The following is a 21,063-nucleotide window of genomic DNA, read 5'->3' as shown; positions in this document are numbered from 1 at the left end:
TTTACCAGGACATCTCACTCATTGGTTTTCCAAAAAAAGTTTGGTATAATCCTGATTGTTAAACCTCAGTGTTTAAAATGGTCTTCACAATGGACGGAATGATCTACAAACATTTAGGAGAAAGACATCTCTGCTGATGGTGTCTTAACATGGTAAGGTTAATCTCACACTCTGAGGCATCCTCGGAGATTATACTATACCTACACAGACCCAAAGAAAAATATTGTTCCCAGCAAATGGGAGATGAGACTAGGCTCTGAAAATAAGGTGGTATAGAAGGAAGTGAATTGACCAGGAATGTGGTACACTCTTTGACATAGTGCTGCAAGAGATTCCGTGACCTCATCAGCACAGAAAAGATGAGTCAGATTCAATACTCAAGTACCAATCCCTCTCATTCTGATCTGCCAAGCTTTGTCATGCACTACTCCTCAAACCAACATGGCTTGTCTACTCCCTTATCCTTCCTCAAGGGAACACCTCAGATCCCTAATACCAGTCCAAAACACCTTCATCTTGCCAACTACCAGATATCCTCCACAAAATGTTGTGTACCATCCTCTCAAGTCACTCTATTTTGCTCTTGTCCTTTTATTTCTTTCAGGAAATTAGAGGCAAGAATCAGGGTGAGGCAGAAAACTAGATGGGCCCTCGTCACTGCTACTGACTTTTGAAGACAATGCACCAGAGATCAGCAGAGTGCCAGTATGAAATTCTTAGGAAAAGGATACGGTTCAATAAGATTTGATAAGGTTCCCTATGGTAGGCTCATTCATGAAGTAAGGAGGCATTGGATACAGGGAAATCTGACTATTTGCATACAGAATCGATTGGCCCTTAGAAGACAGAGGGTGGTGGTAGGTGGATGGTATTCAGCCTGGAGCTTGGTGACCAGTGGTATTCCACAGGTATCTGTTCTGAGACCTCTGCTCTTTGTGATTTTTATAAATGATTAGGATGAGAAGTGGAAGAGTGGGTTAGTAAGTGTGCCAATGACACAAAGGTTGGTGGAGTTGTGGATAGCGTGGAGGGCTGTTGCAAGTTGCAACAGAACACTGACAGGATGCAAAACTGGGCTGAGAAGTGGCAGATGGAGTTCAACATGGAAAAGTGTGGAATGATTTACTTAGGAAGGTTGAATTTGAATGCAGAATGCAGGGTTAAAAGGCAGAATTCTTGGCAGTGTGGAAGAACAGAGGGATCCTGGGGTCCTTGATAGGGTTGTTAAGATGGTGTGTGGTGAATTGGCTTTCCTTAGCAGGGGGTTGAATTTAGGAGCTACAAGGTTATGCTGCAGATCTACAGAACCCTGGTTAGACCACATTTGGAAGAGCGTGTTCAGTTCTGCTCGCCTCATCATAGGAAAAATGTGGAACTTTGAGAGGGTGCAGAGGAGATTTACCAGGATGCTGCCTGGACTGGGGGGCATATCTTATGAAGAAAGGTTGAGGGAGCCAGGTTTTTTCTCATTGGAGGAAGAAGGATGAGAGGTGACTTGAGAGAAGTGTACAAGATGATGAGAGGCGTAGATAGAGTGGATAGCCAGAGATGTTATCCTATGGCGGAAATGTCTATAATGAGAGGGCATTATTTTAAGGGGATTGGAGGAAGGTTTAAAGGAGATATCAGAGGTAGATTCTTTACACAGCGAGTGGTGAGTGCGTGGAATGCACTGCCAGCAGTGGTAGTAGAGTCCGATGCATTAGGGACATTTTAGCGACTCTTCGATAGGCACATGTAAGATAGTACAATGAAGGGCATGTAGGTTAATCTGATCTTCGAGTAGGTAAAGTGTCACACAACATAGAGGCCCAAAAGGCCTGTACTGTGCTGTACTGTTCTATGTTCTAAAGAGAGATGTCGGGGTTCCCAGATAACAAATAACAAAATTATTTGTTCTGTGCTGTGTGACATCTAATACCTGGAATTCACTGACATAACATCCATACAGTGACAACTTTGAGCCCTTTCACCTCCTATAGGCTCTGCAAATGTTACACAAAAGTTGGTACAAGTGAAAGAGGATGACAACAAAGCTGATTCATCTTGTCAGAAGAAGTTGCACATTTTGGAAAGCACAATTACAAACCTTGCGTCTTGGTGGAACTTCAAGACAGGTAGTCAAGCTATAACAATGAAGGTCAGCAGGTTTTATGTACAGAGACAGCAATGGAGAATAGTTGGGAGGGTGCAGGATTCTCCAAATTCTGTTCAGTTGGTCACAGATTCTAAGCACATTTGTTGGGAATGGTAGGACAGTATTTGGATCAGCAACAGAAACAATGTCTTTGGGAACAGCGACAGAATCTTGCAATGTGCACTGGGTGAGAGAAATTGGAGGAATTCAACTCTCTACCTTGAACTTCAAGATATCGCAAAGTCCTAGATGACACCCACCTCCATTTGGACACATGCATGGAACATCAAGAACATCAGGCAACAGATTACACACTGGACTTTGCTGATGACCTGCACAGTAGTTCTACCAGTTTAATTCAATTAGAAGAACACCTTGCCCAGGCTGATCAGCACCTTCATGAAGTGCAGCATAGTGCCTGGCTTTTGGGGAGTTGGTAAGTGCAGATAAGTCAAAGGAGGGATGCTGTACAAGGGACATCTGGAAGTGCATTCTCTGCTGAATACCATAACACTATAACCATAAAATGTAGGAGCAAAGTAAGGCATTCAGCCCATGGAGTTTGCTCCGCCAGTCAATGAGATCATGACTGAACTCCTCAGCTCCATTTTCTTGTCTTTTTCCCATGACCTTTGGTTCCCTTAGAGTCTCAGCCTTAAGCAAGTCCTCTGTGGTAAAGAATTCCATATTCATTAAACAAGACGTTCTTGCTTATTCCCTTCACATGCCACCCACCCTCAGCAATGAAAGCCGCAGACGCTGACTCTTGTCCTGATAATAGTTTGTCCAACCACAGATGGATAGTCTTTGATGGAGATCTCAAAAGGTTCCAAAACCCAAAGGATACAGTCACGAGCACCAAAACAATTGGGAATTAGGAAGAAGCTGCTTACGTCTAGCTCTACTGAAATCACAGGGCAGCAGCAAACATAACAGAAAATGAACTACTTTGTAGTTCTACAAGGCAAATCACTTGGATGATTAAATGTTTCTTCATTTTTCACATTCGCCAAAATTCATGCATCATAAGCTTTACTTAAAGATCTCCAGTGTCAGTCATCTCCTCTGTAGCATCTTGCCTATCAAACACCCTGTCTAGAGGAAAATGAAACGAGAAAGAGTGAAGACAAAACACTGGGTGTTAACAAAATAAATGGATTATTGACTGAAGAATACTTTATGAGTTGGGGAGACTATTCAGCTACCTGGATCAAATCTTCAGCATCCAAATGGCTTCTTCATTGATTTCTGTGGCATTGGTTGTTCCTTTCCTACATGTCAATGATGTCCTCACAGAAGTCATCAGTCATTTTCGTAAAAGGTAGCCTTCAGCTCCAAGAAGCCATTCACTGACTTTATTTGAAGATGACCTATGGGAGACTTGATTTGTACAGAATTAAGGCATCATGTCAGTTTCCTGGTCACTTTGCACAGGTGATCTTCTAGTGGTTACGTTCCAGCAGAATCATAGTTTGGTGGACCTCTTTTGATTGATAAATCCTGCTGGTTTAATCTCAGAGCACTTAGATTGGACTCATGCAATATTTATGACATAGTGGGAATATAGCCAACATAGCAAAATTGAGGGTGCTTTTGATTTGGCTGGCTTCATCAACTCCAAAGCCAGCAATAACATGGCACTCACCTGGGAGATGACCTTGTGTCTTGCAGAGTGATGTCTGCAGAAGTTCACATCAGCAGATCCCATGAATAAATGGAGACAAAGTGACTCAGAGTTATGCTGACCATGACTACTTTGCCAAAGCCTCCACCTCATGGTCCACTAAAAAGGACAACTTTCACCAGGAAGTTGTAGATGTCAGGAACAACATGCCACAAAAGTTTGAACCCAAGACACTGCTGCTCAGTAGTGCTCAGAAAGCTGGTCTTTTGCCTATATACTTTTTGTTGAGTGCACTGCCTCCTCTGCAGCAAGGTCTGGGACAGAATTGCACAAGTAGCTTTTTTGTTGCACAGAGGTTGACAGCTGGAAAGTATGCATCAAAGGCAAAAACAAAATCAAAGGCAAAGAAAGAGAAATGAGCTCAGTCTTGGAAATGACCTCTAAAGCAAAGAAAGCACATTTGCATGATAAATTTCAGCAAAAGCCTTTCACTTGGGCAAAGCAACAGCAGTCATTGTTGTGTATTTAAAAGGTTCTCCACCCTTTCAAATACACAACCCATTCATCCTCCTTCAGTTCCTGTCTTGTTGAACTGACAGGCTACAGAAAGCCCAGGAAACTGGTGATCTGGTAATTAAATATCACATGCAGGGTTAAAGCTGCAGTCAACATGTCTTGTTGATGAATCACTGTACTTGAAACATTAACTATACTTTCTTCCCCAGATGCTGCCAGAGCTGCTGAGTTTTGCCAGTAATTTGTTTTTGTTTCAGATATCCAGTTCTGTTTTATTAAGTTAAAAATCACACAACACCAGGTTATAGTCCAACAGATTTATTTGGAAGTATTAACTTTCAGAGTGCTGCTTCTTTATCGGGTAACTAGTGAGGCAGGATCATAAGAGACAATTTATAGCAAAAGATCACAGTGTCATGCAGTTAAAATGATATCTTGAACAAACCTACATTATGTTAAGTCTTTCATCTTTTAGAATGGGTTGTAGGTTTCGATTCATTAATATGTAAACCCCAGAACTTCTTTTAAGTCACATTCTCGAGATAACTTAAGGTTTTATAAAAATGGGTGACATCTCAGCTCGGACCATGTATTAAAGGTGCGAGGTTAGAGTCTGTCTGTAAGCCAATCTTAAGTCACAATGGTTCTATTCCAAAGTAGGAATTTATAAAATGTTAAATGGATTGACTGCCTGCATTCCTAGTGTTCCCTCCCAGTCGGAGAACACTTCAGCGGTCAGGGACATTCGGCCTTGGACCTTTGGGTGATCATCCTCCAAGGCGGACTTTGGGAAATGCAACAACGCAGCATGTTGAGCAGAGACTGATAGCCAAGTTCAGTACCCATGAGATTGCCTCAACTGGAACCTTGGGTTCACGTCACACTACAGGTGACCCACGACACTATACACTCTCTCTCACTCACACATAAACAAGCACACTTACATACTCTCACACTCATGCAGACCCTCTCTCATACAAACACACTGTCTCAGACACACACACACCCTCATACAGGCTTATACTCAGTCACATTCAAGCACACACTCTACCAATCACACACACATACAAGTCTATGGGGTGAATTTGCATTTGCAGATACATTCAATTTTTGCTCAAAAAGCACACAGTCTGCAGGCTAGTCAATCCATACAACATTTTATAAGTTCCTACTTTGGAAATCGAACCAGTCTGGCTCAAGATTGGGATACAGACAGACTCTGACTTCACACATTTAAAGGTACAGTATGAGCTGAGATGTCACTTTTTTTTTGTAAAACTTTAAGTTATCTCGAGAATGTGACTTAAAGTAGTTCTGGGATGAACATCTTAATGAACCGAAACATGCAACCCATTCAAAAAGATAAAAGACTTAACAGCAATCTAGGTTTGTTCAATATAACATTTCAATTGCATGACACTGATCTTTTGCGATAAATCCTGTGTCTTATGATCCTGCCCCACTAGTTACCTGAAGGAGCAGCACTCTGAAAGCTAGCACTTCTAAAAAAACCTGTTGGACTATAACCTGGTGCTGTGTGATTTTTGTTTGTCCACCTAAGTCCAACACCGATACCTCCACAGCCTGTTTTATATAAGCTGCAGTCAACAACTTGTTTGCACATCTAAATCTCAAAGCTGCCTGTTTATCGGGGTTTACTTGCTCACATAAGAAATGCACAAGCTAAATGCAGAAGGCAGTAGGTTCCTGGCATTGAGGTATTTTTACTGCTCTAAACCCAGTACACTGGCAGTGTGGCTTTTTCAGCTGCAAAAGCAGTTATGAATTGTTTCCCCCAACCAAACTCTTGTGAAACTAAGCAGAATGTCCCTGGACATTGCGCCATTCACTTAAATAGTTAACTTTTTTTATTCACTCGTGGGACGTGGACATTGTCAGCTGGCCAGCGTTTATTGCTCCCCTCTGGTTGCCCTTAGGAAGGTGGTGGTGAGCTACCTTCATGACCACTGCAGCCCACATGGTAAGGATGGGGTCAGGTATTATTTTCCCTCCTGTTGGTGTCTTTACCACCTACTGCAGGTCCAGTTTAGCAGCTATGTCTTTTAGGACCCAACCAGCTCAACCAGTAGTGCTGCTGCTCAGCCACTCTTGGTGATGGACATTAAAATCACCCTACCCTGAGTAGAATTTGCACCCTTGTCACACTCAGTGCTTTCTCAAAGGGCTATTCAACATGGAGGAGTACGGATTCATCAGCTGAGGGAGACAGTATGTGATAATCCGTAGGAGGATTCCTTGCCCATAGACTTCATAGTATGTTGAGTCAATGTTGACATCTTCTAGGGTAACTCTCTCGACTGTATCCCATTGAGCCACTGCCTCTGCTGGATCTGCCCTGCCTGTGGAACAGGACATATCTAGGAATGTGATGGTGCCATCTGGGACATTGTTTGTCAGGTGCAACTCTGAGCGTATGATTATGTAGGCTGTTGCTTGACTAGTCTGTGAGATAACTCTCCCAATTTTGACACTAACCCCCAGATGTTAGTAAGGAGGACTTTGCAGGCTGTTTCTGCCATTGACATTTCCGACCTAGGTTGATGCCAGATGGTCTGTCTGGTTTCATTGTTTTGTTGAGACTTTGTAGCGATTGACACAACTGAGTGGCTTGCTAGATCATATCAGAGGGAAGGCGAGAGTCAACAACACTGCTGAGGGTTTGGGGTCAAATGTAGACCAGACTAGGTAAAGATGGCAGATTTCCTTCCTTAAAGGTCACTGGAGAGCCAGGTGGGTTTTTGTGACAATTGCCAACTGAGAACTAATTGGTTGTTTCTTGGCAAACTGACAGATAGAACTATAGTTTCTGTCTATTTCACAAAGAAAAACTCAGCCTAACATGTTAGCCACTATCCCAATTATTTTGCTGCACTGCCAATTTTTTTAAAAAGCATCTCTTCAGTTCAAGTGCTCTTCAGGAACTTAATTTCGACACCTTTTTCACAGAATTAGGTGGCAAATTCATCTCCCTAGTGCCAATAGCTTTGGCATTACATTTGCTAGTTTAGTAGCAAAGTTGTTTCTGTTCTGTTTCTGTTCACTTCTTGTGCAGTATCTATCAGGAACTTGGTTAACACAGATGAGCATATATAGGCACGGAAAGGGTACAGTGATCATGATGTCAGTGGCTAATGCTGATGTGATACATGCTACTTTCGACCTGATGAAGTGGAATGGTAAAGCATTCCTTTAGCATGCACAGTTGAACAGTTGCTAAGCAGCATGAAGGACCTTCCACCACTTAGAAGAAGCACTAATGTTCAAGTTAGTCCCAGATTGCTTTCTACTGGCTCTGCTGCAAGTTTGCAACAGTGTTGGGTGTTTGTAGAACTTGATGAAATTTGATAAGTTTTGGAGAGCATGGTGATGCATGTGTGGAAGATGCCACTTCTTGTTGCAAGGGCTTTCAGCACATTATTTGCTCCCAGTTGTTGTGGTCATAGGATTGATCTCTTTGGGTTGCAATGAGAGGGGAATAGTGCAGAGACTGCAAAGACAATTTATTGCAGAGTAAGACAGAAGTACAACACCCACCCAGAGTGTTCCAGAAGCATTTCTACTACCTCTACCTAATGCATGTCGGTAAATTTGCTTGAACACCACAAAGGAGGTAACTCACAGAACTCTCCACACCTTGGAACCAGACCTACAGCCTCAATGCAGGGCAAGATGGCACTGGTCAATAACTGAAGCTGACTGCGCCCGTCAATTGCTGAGACTGGTACATCTCACAGTTTATCATCATTTGACACAGGGAAGTAATTGGAGGCTCTAGTGTTAGGAAAGAAGGCTTCATTACCTTCTCTACATGCACCTGACTTTGCTAAAATAGCAGTATGATGCCCCAACTCTTATATTTAATGCACTGATCAATAAAGGCAAGTGTACCAAATTCACCACCCTGTCTACTTGCAACTCCACTTTCAAGGAACTATGCACCTGTACCCCCAAGGTCTCTTTGGTCAGTAATATTCCCCAGTAACCTATCATTAAGTATATTAAGTCCTACCTTGATTTTCCTGACCAAAATGCAACACCTCACATTTTTCTAAATTAAACTCCATCTGCCATTCCTCAGTCCATCTGGAATAGTCACAGCGTGAGGTTTTAATCATTGAAACCAATATCAAATAAACACTCGCATTCTGAATATGCTTCCTTTGTTTCCTCTTCTTCTTTCTGCTCTTGAATGCCCACTAGTAAAATAAACTGGAACTACGAATGTTACCACTCAACACATATCCTGACAAACATATGATGCATTTATCGCGCACCAGTAATCTGCTCTAATAATCTTTAAGCCAGCACGTCAAATCAGAGGGTGACTATCAGGTGAGAAGGGTTGTCTGCTAGACAATTGGCTATTGACTCTCCTTCACAATCCAACAATATATAGCAGGGTTTTTGTCAAATGAAATGCTGAGAATCTCAAATATCATCACCGAGTAGACAACGTGGGGTGTTGAAGCATCAAACCTCAACTGCTTTGGAGGGCCCTGCAGTACTCACTCAAAAATGAGTGAGCATCTCATTTTTGTTAACTTGTTAAATTCTCCACAATCTGTCTGTCTGTTTGTGGTTGACCACTGGCCACCTGCTAATGGGTTTCACCTTTACAATAACAGTGTCAATTGTAGCAACTATAACAGAGGTATGAACATTTGCATCGGTGAAGCTTTGATTTGTGGGGACAAATTGAAGGTGGCTGTTTTTATCTGATTTTGGCCAATTCCTGTAATAACTTGCATCACTCTGGCTGCTAACAGGTGGCTATGGAGAGGTGTCAGTAAGGCTCAGTCACTAAAGTCTGTGAATTCATTGTGTACATTTAAACACTTTGAGCCCAAAACTCAAGGTTCCAATCTTATCTGCCCTGGAGGTGTGTTACAGCGTGTCCAAACAGGCACATTACTGGTTCTCATTACCTACCACAGGTACAGTTAACGAGTTAACCAAAAGCCCACTGGTTTCACAAACACTTCAAGGGAAAGAAAGCAGAGGAAGTAAAGGAGGTAACCTACCATTTATGACTGGAATGGGAATGTATCATTTGACTCCAGTTCCCAGGAATAAAACTCTAGACTGCCATTGCTCAAGCATGCCAGTCCTCATAGTCCGTTAAAGAGGGACAATCAGAATTCTCAAGGCTAGAATCCTGCTGAAGCCTGCTGACACTCAGCAATACATTCAGCAGAGATATATGCCACAATCATTACAATTAGGAAGCAGCAATAGGTTTTCCTGCATCACCTTGAACAGATTCAGATTATTAATCCATTGTGATCGAGGGGCTGTTCAAATTTACCCCATTATGTTTAAATTAGCAAAGAACAAAGAACCACATTTCCTATTACAGCTTGCTTTGATTTACTGCATAAACGATTCAATATGTAATTCTAGTCTCTAGTGATTTCCTAACAGTAGTGGTCAAACTGCATTTTTCCAAACTGATTACATTCTTGTTCACCCATGGTCATAGCCATGTGGTGGAAAAAAAACATCTGACACACACGCTGGAATATATTTCTTCTCAATTTTACAGCATCTGTGATAATGCTTAAAAACAGGTATTAGGACTGAACTCACTGGAACCACGGGCCCTGATAACATCATAGATTATTCATCACACTGAAGATTTGTATTCCAGAAATAGTTATATCCCTAGCCAAGTTGATAGAGTATAGCTATAATACAAATATCTAACTGGCTATCTGGAAAACCTCCCCAGGTATGTCCTCCTCATAAAAAAAAAGACAAATCCAATCTGACAATAACTCCCACACCACTCAATTCTCAGCAAAAACATTTTAGAAAATGCTAGGACTCTGGTTATACCAGGATTCAGCTCCTGACCAGACATAGTTTTGGTCTAAACATGGACAAAAGTGCTGAATTCTAGAGGCAAACAGACAGTGAGTGCCCTTGACATCAAAGGCAGCATAAAGCAACTTCAATAAATGGGAAATTGGGATAAACCTGACTGCTAATACAAAATAAACTGGCTTGTCATCAGCCAATCATCTTAGGCACAGAACATCACTACAAGTTACTTAGGGTGGTATCCTAGGATCAATCATTGCAAAAAAAAAAGAGGTTCATCAATAATCTTCCTTCCATCATAAGATCAGAAATGGTGTTGTTTGCACAGTGTAATAACCACCTAGAAAAACAAGGGTAGCAGGTAACAGGAATACCATCACCTGCAAGTTCTTCTCCAAGTTACAAACCATTCTGACTTGGAACAATAGTCACCATTCTTTTATTGCTACGGAGTTAAAATTTGGGAAATCTGCCCAAAGCACTGTGGTCATATCTACACCAAAAATAAAAGCAATGGTTCAAGGTGGCAGTTCACCACCACCTTCTTAAATGGCAATTACAGAAGGGCAATAAATGCTCATTTTGCCAGGAATGTCCATATCCAATAAATAATTAAAAAATAAATTTTTGGCAGCAATAAAACTTTCACAAATGAATTCCAAGAAATCTCAAGTACAGTTAGTTTTTGACACACGTAGAACTATAAGGGATGAAAACTGTGATGAGAAGGTAGTTCTAATGTATTGATAAATATATTATTTTAAAAAGCTGACATCCAGAAATAAGGAAACTGTGCATCAGTGATTATGTGCAATTATGATTATGAAAAAAGATAGCAAGTAAAGAAGAACTAAATAGTTAACATAACCTAGTGGGCCAAAGGGCTGAGGAGTGGCAGATGGAGTTTAATTTAGATAAATGAGAGGTGCGGCATTTTATAAAGGCAAATCAGAGCAGGACTTATACACTTAATGGTAAGGTCCTGGCGAGTGTTGCTGAACAAAGAGACCGTGGAGTCACAGGTAGATAGGATAGTGAAGGCGGCATTTGGTATGCTTTCCTTCATTGATATATACTCCATTGAATACAGAAGTTGGGAGGTCATGTTGCGGCTGTACAGGACATTGGTCAGGCTGCCTTTGGAATATTGCATGCAATTTTGGTCTCCTTCCTATTGGAAGAACGTTGTGAAACCTGAAAGGGTTCAGAAAAGATTTACAAGGATGTTGCCGGGGTTGGAGGGTTTGAGCTATAGGGAGAGGCTGAATAGGCTGGGGCTGTTTTCCCTGGAGCATTGGAGGCTGAGGGGTGACCTTATGGAGGTTTATAAAATCAAGAGCATTGATAGGGTAAGTGGACAACGTCTTTTTCCTGGGTAGGAGAGTCCAGAATTAGAGGGCATAGTTTTAGGGTGAGAGGGGAAAAGTTTAAAAGGGACCAAAGGGGAATCTTTTTTACGCAGAGAGTGGTGCGTGTATGGAATGAGCTGCCAGAGAAAATGGTGGAGGCTGGTATAATTACAATATTTAAAAGGCATCAGGATGTGTATATGAATAGGATGGGTTTAGAGAGATATGGGCCAAGTGCTGGCAAATGGGACTAGATTAGGTTTGGATATCTGATCGGCATGGACGAGTTGGACCGAAGGGGCTCTTTCTTAGCTGTACATCTCTTATGACTATTTCTCCTATGGGCTCAGATGATGTAAGGTTACTGTTCACCCATCGCTTAGGAGCATTTGTATCCTTTGAGGAAAAACTATGAGGAGTGGGCCATTCAGCCCCTATGATCTTCTTCACCATTATATATGATGGCTGATCAATGACCACAAAGCTTTTCTGGTGATATCCCCATTATCCTTGGTATAATTAGTAACTAGAAATCTATCAATCTTGGTGTTGGAATATACTTGATAACTGAAATTCCTAGAGCCGGTAACTCCAAAAGATTCACTACCCTCTGAATGAAGAAGTTCCTCCTAATCTCAAAATGACTTGCCCCTTTTTCTGAGACTGTCTTCTAGTTCTAGACTCTTGACCTTTGGCCGTCACATCCCCATCATCAGATATGGGAATCATCCTTTCCACATCTGCACAGTCTATCCTTTTAAGAATTTTTCAGATCACTTTTCACTCCTAACTTTCAACTATGTCTTTATAGAACAGTCATGCAACCTAAGGAATTAGTCTGGTGCACTTCAACTCCACTCTCGCAATCATAGCCTTATTCTTTAATTATACAAGGGGACCAAAAGTACACAAGTTCCTGATACTATTTCACTAAGGTTCTAAAGCAAATTATGTGTAACCTGCTTCTACAGAAGCAGAGCATACTGTGATAAATGACACTGCTGACATCAAATCTATCCCCTGACTTGGGATAGTGCTATCCATAGTTAGGAAGACACAGTCTGTGCAGGAGCTGTTCAATAGAAGAGATAGGTGCCAGCTGTCTGAGGCAGCTATGCCTTTGTACCAGTGCTACCCAATGTGTAAACTGCAACATGAAGGGTACCCAAAGGAAAAACAGCAAGAATTAAGGAATTTAAAAGGTACTAAGAAGAGAGTTGTGAGCTATCACAGCATACTACATTGTCCCTCCTGATGTGGTCAATGACTTCCTTGCAACACTGAAGTCACATCTTCTAAAAATTCTAATTTAATGTTTTTCACTTAACAGAATCCCTTCTGAGCTGCACTTCCTACATGAAGATTTAAATAAATTATTAAACAGAAGGGTAATCTTTCTCCCCACAGCACAGCTTAATATCGCAGGCAATTTTATTCATAACTGGCATGCCTTTAAACTATTACAGGCCTTCATGAAATGAATAGTTTCTTAAGTATTTCAAACAAATTGGCCAAACAGCAACAATGATCAAATTTTGGCTGTACGGTTTATATGACCATATGAATTCTAATCATAAAAAAAACATTGGGTTTGATAGAACTCACATTATGGATATGAATTTTGTATCCTATTGCACGATGAAATTCATACTTCAGATTGGAGCAATTGTAGCAAAACACCCAGGTAGCCATCGGAATACAAGTGCCCTGATTGGACCAGATTAACAGCCTCAATCAGGGAGCCCTGGCTGGCAGCTAAGAACAGAAGTGTCATACATTCTGTTCACTTTGAGGGCTGGCTTGGAGGGAGCTGAATCAGTGAAAAGGACTCTCCACATGTAAATAAAAAAAAGAGTGACATGGTAACAGGATACCAACCTCTGATCTAATTTCATAGATCACAGTTAATTGGTAATTGTTAATAATTCCAAAACAGAACCACTGTTCCACAGCTGGGACGCATATGCTTTATCTTAAAAGACACAGCAGCCTGCTAATTAAGTTTATGATTTAGGGAAGTCCCCATTTTGGCCTCTTCTTGGAAACTGCAGTTTCCAACTTTTATTTATTAAAGACCAAAATAATTATTTGTTCATTTCCATCTATGAAATTGTATACTACAAAGCTACTTCAGTCTTGGCTGCTGGTAACAACATCAGGGCTTAATATACAAAATGCTTACCATGAATGTTTCCAAGTTCAATATTGCCATTAGAAGAGGACAGATTTGAAGATTCAGCATAAATATACTTTGTTTTCAGTGTGCCATCAGTGGTGGAAATATTCATGCTTGTTCCTTGCAGTTTTTCAATTTCTACAATCTGAAGAAAACACAAAAGGTTTGATTAGGTGTAAATGTTATTCACGAGAAAGACAACTATTCCTCTCATAAGTAACAGCACGCTTTATTTGGGTCTTCGTTCTATCAATATCATAATATCCATGTATTTATGCAATGGCAGGATAGGAACATAATGCATTTTCCCAAGGCTACTGTAATGCAATGGCAGTGCCCCATGTCTCGACCAGGAAGTCTGAATTCAAAGTGTCACCTGCTGTGTCATACATCTCTCAACAGGTTGATTAGCAAGTATGTCTAATGCACTTGTGCCCCACAGTGCTTTCATGTTTGTTATAGCTAGAAGACTAGAGCATAAGAATGCAGAAGTTACACTGCAGCTAGACAAAAACCCTCATTAGCCCCCACATGGAGTACAATGAGCAGATCTGGTCACCATACCTTAGGAAGCATATATGGGCCTTGGAGGGGGTAGAATGTAGGCTTACAAGAATGAGCCATGGACTTCAGGGGCTATGATATGAAGAGAGATTATACAAATTGGGCCTGTTTGCTCTAGGATTTAGAAAGTTAAGGAGTGATTTTTTTGAAATCTTCAAGATAAAGTTAAATCATGTCCAGTGGTTAGAGATTGTAGAACTGACAGAATTAGGGCCAGACCACTCAGAATACACAGCAGGTCAGGCAGCATCCGAGGAGCAGGAGAATCGATGTTTTGGGCATAAGCCCTTCATCAGGAATGAGGCTTGTGAGCTGGGGCTAAGAAATAAATGGGAGGGGGGTAGAGTTGGGGGAAAGGTAGCTGAGAAAGCGATAGGTGGATGAAGGTGAGGCAGAAGGTGATAGATCAGAGAGGAGAATGATGGACAGGTCCAGGCGGCAGTGCCAAGTTGGAGGCTTGGGACTGGGATAATGTGTGGGTGGTGGTGTGGGTGGGGGATTGGTGGTGGAGGAGGAGGAAATGAGGAAGCTGCTGAAATCTACATTTATCCCGTGTGGTTGCAGGGTGCCAAGGTGGAATGAGGCATTCATCCTCCAGGTGTCGGGTGGTAACATTTTGGTGGAGGACGTCCAGAACCTGCATGTCCTTGACAGAGTGGGAGGGGGTGCTGAAGTGTTCAGCCACAGGGCGGTAGGTTGGTGGCTGCAGGTGTCCCACAGACGTTCTCTGAAATGATCCGTAAGAAGGCGTTCTGTCTCCTGAATTTGGAGGAGACCACATCGGGTGCAACGGATGCAGTAGATGACATTGGTAGACATACAGGTAAATTTCTGATGGATGTGGAAGGATCCCTTGGGGCCTTGGATGGAAGTGAGGGGAGTGGTGTGGGCAGATGGGCCGCGTGACGAGGGAGTCGCAGAGGGAATGTTCTCTCTGGAACGCTGATAGGATTGGGAGGAAATATATCTTTGGTGATGGGGTCCATCTGGAGGTGGCCTAAGTAGTGGAGAATGATGCGATGTATGTGGAGGTTGGTGGGGTGGAAGGGGAGGATCAGGGGAGTTCTGTCTTTGTTGCGCTGGGAGGAGTGGGGCTCAAGGTCAGTGGTGCGTAAAGTGAAGGAGATAAACTGGAGGGCATCGTCAACCATGTGGGAAGGGAAGTTGCGATCATGGAAGGAGGAGGCCATCTGGGATTTTCTGAGGTGGAATTGGTTATCCTGGGAACAGATGCAGGGGAGGCAGAGGAACTGGGAATAAAGGATTGGTGTTTTTACAGGAGGTAAGGTGGAAGGAGGTGTAGTCTAGGTAGCTGTGGGAGTTGGTAGGCTTGTAGTAGATGTCTGTGGTTAGTCGGTCGCCGGAGACGGTGATGTAGAGGTCCAGGAAGGGGAGGGAGGTGTCCGGGATGGTCCAGGTGAATTTGAGATCGGGGTGGAAGTTGTTGGTAAAATTGATGAACTGTTCAACCTTCTCGTGGGAGCATGAGGCGGTGCCGATACAGTCATTGATGTAGCAGAGGAAAAGGTGGGAGGTGGTACCGGTGTAACTGCGGAAGATGGATTGTTCCACATATCCGACAAACAGGCAGGCATAGCTGGGTCCCATGTGGGTGCCCATGGTGCCTTTGGTTTGGAGAAATTGGGAGGATTGGAAGGAGAAGTTGTAGAGGACGAGGACCAGTTCAGCCAGGCGGATGAGAGTGTCGGTGGAAAGGTTCTGGTTGGAACGGTGGGAGAGGAAAAAATGGAGGGATTGGAGACGTTCATCATGGCGGATCGATGGGTACAGGGACTGGCGTTGGGGGCCAGGGAAATGGAAATCTTGGAGGAGGTGAAAGGCATGAGCGGTGTCACGAACATAGCTGGGGAGTTCCTGGACTAAGGGGGACAGGATGGTGTGACGGTAGGAAGAGATGAGTTCAGTGGGACAGGTGCAGGTTGAGACAATGGGTTGACCGAGGAAGTCAGGTTTGTGAACCTTCAGTAGGAGGTAGAATCAGGCAATGCGGGTTTCACGGACAATGAGGTTGGAGGATGTGGGTGGGAGATCCCCAGAGGTGATGTTGTTGTAGATGGTCTGGAGACGATGGTTTGGTGATGGGACATAGTGTCATGATCAAGGGGGCAGTAAGAGGAAGTGTCTGTGAGTTGGCGCCTGGCTTCAGTGGTGTTGAGGTCAGTGTGCCATACTACAACTCCGCCTCTCCCCTCCCCTTGTCTGAGAGTTTGATGGTGAGGTTGGGGTTGGAGCAGAGGGAGTGAAGGGCTGCGAGTTGTGAGAATGGGAGGTTGGAGTGGTGAAGGGGTGGACAGATTAACGCGGTTGATGTACGGTGACAGTTTGAAATGAAGAGGTCAAGGGTGGGTGATAGGCTGGTACGGGGTGTCCAGGTGGATGGGATGTGTTGCAGGCAGGAGAAGGGGTCCTTGGTGGGTGGACAGGTGTCCTGGTTGAAAAACTGGGCCTGGAGGCAGAGGCAGCAGAAGAAACTTATAAGGTTGCAGTGTGCGTCAAACTCATTAATTTGGAAGCGTATAATGATAAAGGTGAGGCCTTTGCTGAGAACTAAACGTTTGTCCTCAGTGAGGGAGAGGTCTCAGCGAATGGTGAGCACACAGCAGGGATGGGAGCTAGGACCTGGAGGTGGGAGCAGAGACAGTTGCTTGAGAGGGTGTGATTATAGGGTCATCTCCTTCCTCAGTGCCTGCCTACAGAACCATCTGATCACACATGGACACGGAGAGAGTGCGACGGAAATGGAGAGAGGGTGCGCACATGTGCGGGGGACATGGAGAGGGCACTGCATGCAGGGGACACGGACAGGGCGAGCGCGCACAGGACACGGACGGGGCAAGCATGCACGAGGTAGGCAGAGAGGGGTGAGGGGGCAGAGAGAGAGACGCAGAGTGATGATGAAACACAGGCAAGGGAGGTTAGAGCGAGGCAGAGGGTTGGAAGGGCAGGAGGTGAGGGGCAGAGGGTTGGAAGGGCAGGAGGTGAGGATCAGAAGGTTGGGGGGGAGAGCTTGAGGAGCAGAGAGGGAAGAAGCAGAGGGTGAAGGAGCAGACAGTGGGGCGAGGCTTGTGAGAGGGACAAGGGGCAGAGAGAAGGAAAAGAGGGAGCGACTGACCCCCTTTCTGCCCCTCTCTTTGCCCCTCTCTTTGTTATGTTTTGAGACTTGAGCACACAATACCAGGTTGATATCCAGCGAAATCCAGGGAAATGTTACACAGCTGCCATCTTTTAGATAAGATGCTCAATAAAGGTCCTGCCAGTTTTCTAAAACGGGCAATGGATAATCCTCAAACATTATTCTGAAGAACAGCAAAACACTGTCCTGGCCAGTACTTTGCCTCAAAACATGGCACACACACAGAAATCAATCAGCTTATCTGGTCCTCTTCACATTGCTGTTTGAAGGAGTATGCTGCACACAAACTGGCTGCCACAATTCTTATGTTGCAGCAGTGACCACATTTTAAAAACTACTTCATTAGTTGTAAAACACTTTTGGATGACCCAGGGTCATGAAAAGTGCGACACAAAAACAAGTCTTCTGTAATGGTCAATGGGTGAATAGATTGAAGACTGTTTGCTAAAAAAAAGTTATTTGGATAACTATTAATTCTGTATTTAGTTAGTTCTATGCTCAAGTTGAAGCTAACTTTGGTGTTGCAACACTTTTTTTGTTATTCTTGGGCTAAACTTGTGGGAATATAAGAGGGTTCATGGGGCAAAATAAAACTGGTCATTAATGGGGAAAAAAAAACTACTTTTTTGCAATTGCATGGACAATCATTAGCAGTATGAACAGACCATCACTGAGTGAAGGAAAGGATATTATTTCTACATTACATTCCCAACATTTCAACTGGGAACATTAGCTGAACAATAATGCTTTGGAATATGCAAAGAGTTTTGCCACTGGTTAAATGCTCCATAGCTTTAACATCCTGCTTCAGCGTTTCCAGACCAGGAGGCAGGAACAGCAAAGGGAGTACACCAGCATGGATCAGAATGGTTGATCTAGACATTGGCCACAGGAATCACAGCATTTACACAAATGGAAAGAAGACTTGGAAAAGTTGCTCTCTTGTTTTCTCATACTTACTTCGTGGTGCTCCTATAGGATGAGGGGGCTGAAGTGAGGTGATGATTCTCAAGGACGGGTGGGAGATGGCAGCCTCTTAACTCAAGCAAGAGTGCTTGGAAGAGATAATTGGAAATCTGATCCCTCCATCCTGGGTATAACTGCACCAAGTAGATCAAGGACATCAGGAAGGCAGGCAAGGTGGGTGAATTGCATATTTAAGTTCTAAGCCCCATACCATTCTGTTTTACATAATTCCACTTTGCATCTCCAGTTGCTCTTTTTGCCATGCACCTCCTCGTATCTCCTCTGAACAACGACCACTCACATTCACCCTCACCTGAGCTGTCAACTCAATCACCTAGGACTTTTGTTTTTATTCCCTCTTCTATACATAATTTCTAACATTCACATTCCTGTTTTCTCTTTACAGAGAAAGTGTGCACAACTTTCAGGTAGAGGATACACAGGGATGGGGATGGGAGGTGGACGTCCTCCTCAATGCTTATTGGAAGTACACATCCATCAGGTCCACTGTAAAGGAAATATTGTTTTGGGAGGTTGCAGATGTCAGCAACAATCTCTCATGAAAGCCTAAGCCTCCCAAGACACCAGTACTTAAACAGGCCCAGATAGCTACTCCTCAGCTTTAGGACAAACAGTTGGGTTGTCACCACCTTAGAACTAGCTCTCTATTTCTATTCTCTCTGCTTCATAAAAAGGCATTTTGTTTAGAAGGTTTTTTTGTGTTCCCTTGTTCCTTCGTGGTTCAGACCACAGCTGCACAGGTTCTTATTATACTGCAATGAAGGTCGATAGCAAAGGAGTTAGTACGAATGAGCGCATACTTCAAAACATTTGAAAAGTTACTCCAAAGAGTCAAAATTGACATTTCATGAAGTGATTTTAGTCTATCAGAAGTAACCTTATAAACACAAGGCTTCCACTGCGGCCAAACATAAGTTTAACAAATTCAGTTTTTAAGCATGTCAATTTCATTGAACTCTTTGCTGTGTTCTGAACTCATGCACCCTCATGAGATACAGACAGCTTGGAGAATCTATTTGCTGGCTGTTCAAACCAGATTGCAGTGTTAAAGTAAAACTTCATTACTTATTTGAATAACTTGCACAGCTGCTGCAAGGGGAAGCTCTGTTTGTTGTCAAACTTGGAAGTGGGCGGGATAATGTTGGTTCCTATTTTGATGCCATTTTTTGATGATGTAACATCCTGCTTCTCTTCCTTTGTGCATTTGTATTCTCAAATCTACTGTTCCTCTACCCATCTGGATTTTCATTTTCTAAGTGACATGAGAGTTATTTTATCTATCCAAAATATATTTTATTAGTCTACATACAATTTTATTGGCAGAATGGACATAAAATTGGCAACTTCATTAACGTCTTTGAGCAATTTTTGTAGTTCCCTAAGTGTTGTCCATCCTTACTTTGGTGATGCCTGTAAATTAAGAAATTTTGTTTGATTCAAAGTAACTGTTAGTTATGTTAATTGTGAACAATGACATTCCCAGCACTAGTTTTTGTGAACCCTATTTTCTACTACTTTGAACAGCCACCCTTCACTTATCGTCTCTGCTCCTTAGTCAACTATTCATTCTGTAATTGCCCTGATACTACATGCTCTCATTTCACCCATTATCCATCATATGATAATCTTCAAAAGGCCTTAAATAAAGTACCTCTGATCTCTGTTTTCTCTCTGCTACCTCTTCAAAGAATTCTTTTAAAAAATTGAAAAACAAGATATTTCTTTGAAATCCATGCTGACAGTTCATTATTATATTTTTGGTTTAGATGATTTTCTATTTTCTCCTTTCGTAGGGACTCAAATATTTTACCTACAGTTAGTTCTGAGCTGACTGGTCTATATTGCCCTGGACACAACATCTCTCATCTTAAACAAAGGCAATGTGGTCCAGATAGTCAGATCAGAATTGAAAAACCTATTTTTGATCCTGATCAGATTATAGTTACCAATTATGCTAAATGAGTTCTGTGATTGAAATTCCTGGACAGGGGCCTCCTGTTACAAATCGCTGTCCAAGATTCGACAAATAAAACAATGAGAAAAACTTCATAGAAATCACATGCCTTTATTTTGTCAGTGTCCCTGCTCTGGGAATTAAATGCCCAGCAGCGTAACCAGCTACTTTGACAGTCCCTGTGAAAGGTTCAGTATGTAAGGTAAGTGACAGAGTAAGATGCAATGCTAGATATGGGAAACAGACTTTAAGGAGGTGTGGGTTGTCTTGGTCAGGACATAAAATTCCATGCAAGGACTGCCACAAACACTAAGTAGGACAAACAGGAAGAAAGTTAGCCACCAGCATACATGAACACCAGCTAGCCACAAAAAGATACGACCCCCTCTCCCTCGTAGCCCTACACACAGATGAAAAAAACCACCATTTCGATTGGGACAACACATCTATCCTGGGACAGGCTAAGCAAAGACATGCCAGAGAATTCCGAGAGGCCTGGCACTCCAACCACAAATGCCATAAACAAACACATAGATCTAGATGCCATCTATCAACCCCTCAGAAAACGAACAGGAAATGACATCACCACAAACCCCAGGAACCCCATCCAGGAGAAAGATATAAATAGAAAGCAGGAGACAACGGCTTCGCTTCACTTGGTGGTCGCCACTGTTGATGTTACCTAGCCAGGTAATGAAACGTCTGGATATCAAACCTACAGCTCAGCGAGCAAACCTACACACTACCTATGATTTTATTCT

The 21,063-nt window shown here is 42.8% G+C and overlaps 1 protein-coding gene across 5 annotated transcripts in view; it reads right to left on the bottom strand.

The window, feature by feature from the left end:
• Nucleotides 1–21,063, bottom strand: part of fam185a (family with sequence similarity 185 member A) — an 86,395-nt gene that overhangs the window by 50,701 nt on the left and 14,631 nt on the right. For all 5 annotated transcript variants that reach the window (XM_043713829.1, XM_043713827.1, XM_043713831.1 and 2 more), the window contains exon 4: nucleotides 13,650–13,788. In XM_043713829.1, coding sequence (XP_043569764.1) covers nucleotides 13,650–13,788 — 139 coding nt within the window. The remainder of the gene's footprint in view (nucleotides 1–13,649; nucleotides 13,789–21,063) is intronic.

The sequence above is a fragment of the Chiloscyllium plagiosum genome, chromosome 23, assembly GCF_004010195.1.
Source record: "Chiloscyllium plagiosum isolate BGI_BamShark_2017 chromosome 23, ASM401019v2, whole genome shotgun sequence".
Lineage (NCBI taxonomy): Eukaryota > Metazoa > Chordata > Chondrichthyes > Orectolobiformes > Hemiscylliidae > Chiloscyllium > Chiloscyllium plagiosum.
The sequence above is the reverse complement of the archived record's forward strand: the minus strand, read 5'-3'. Positions and strand labels throughout refer to the sequence as shown.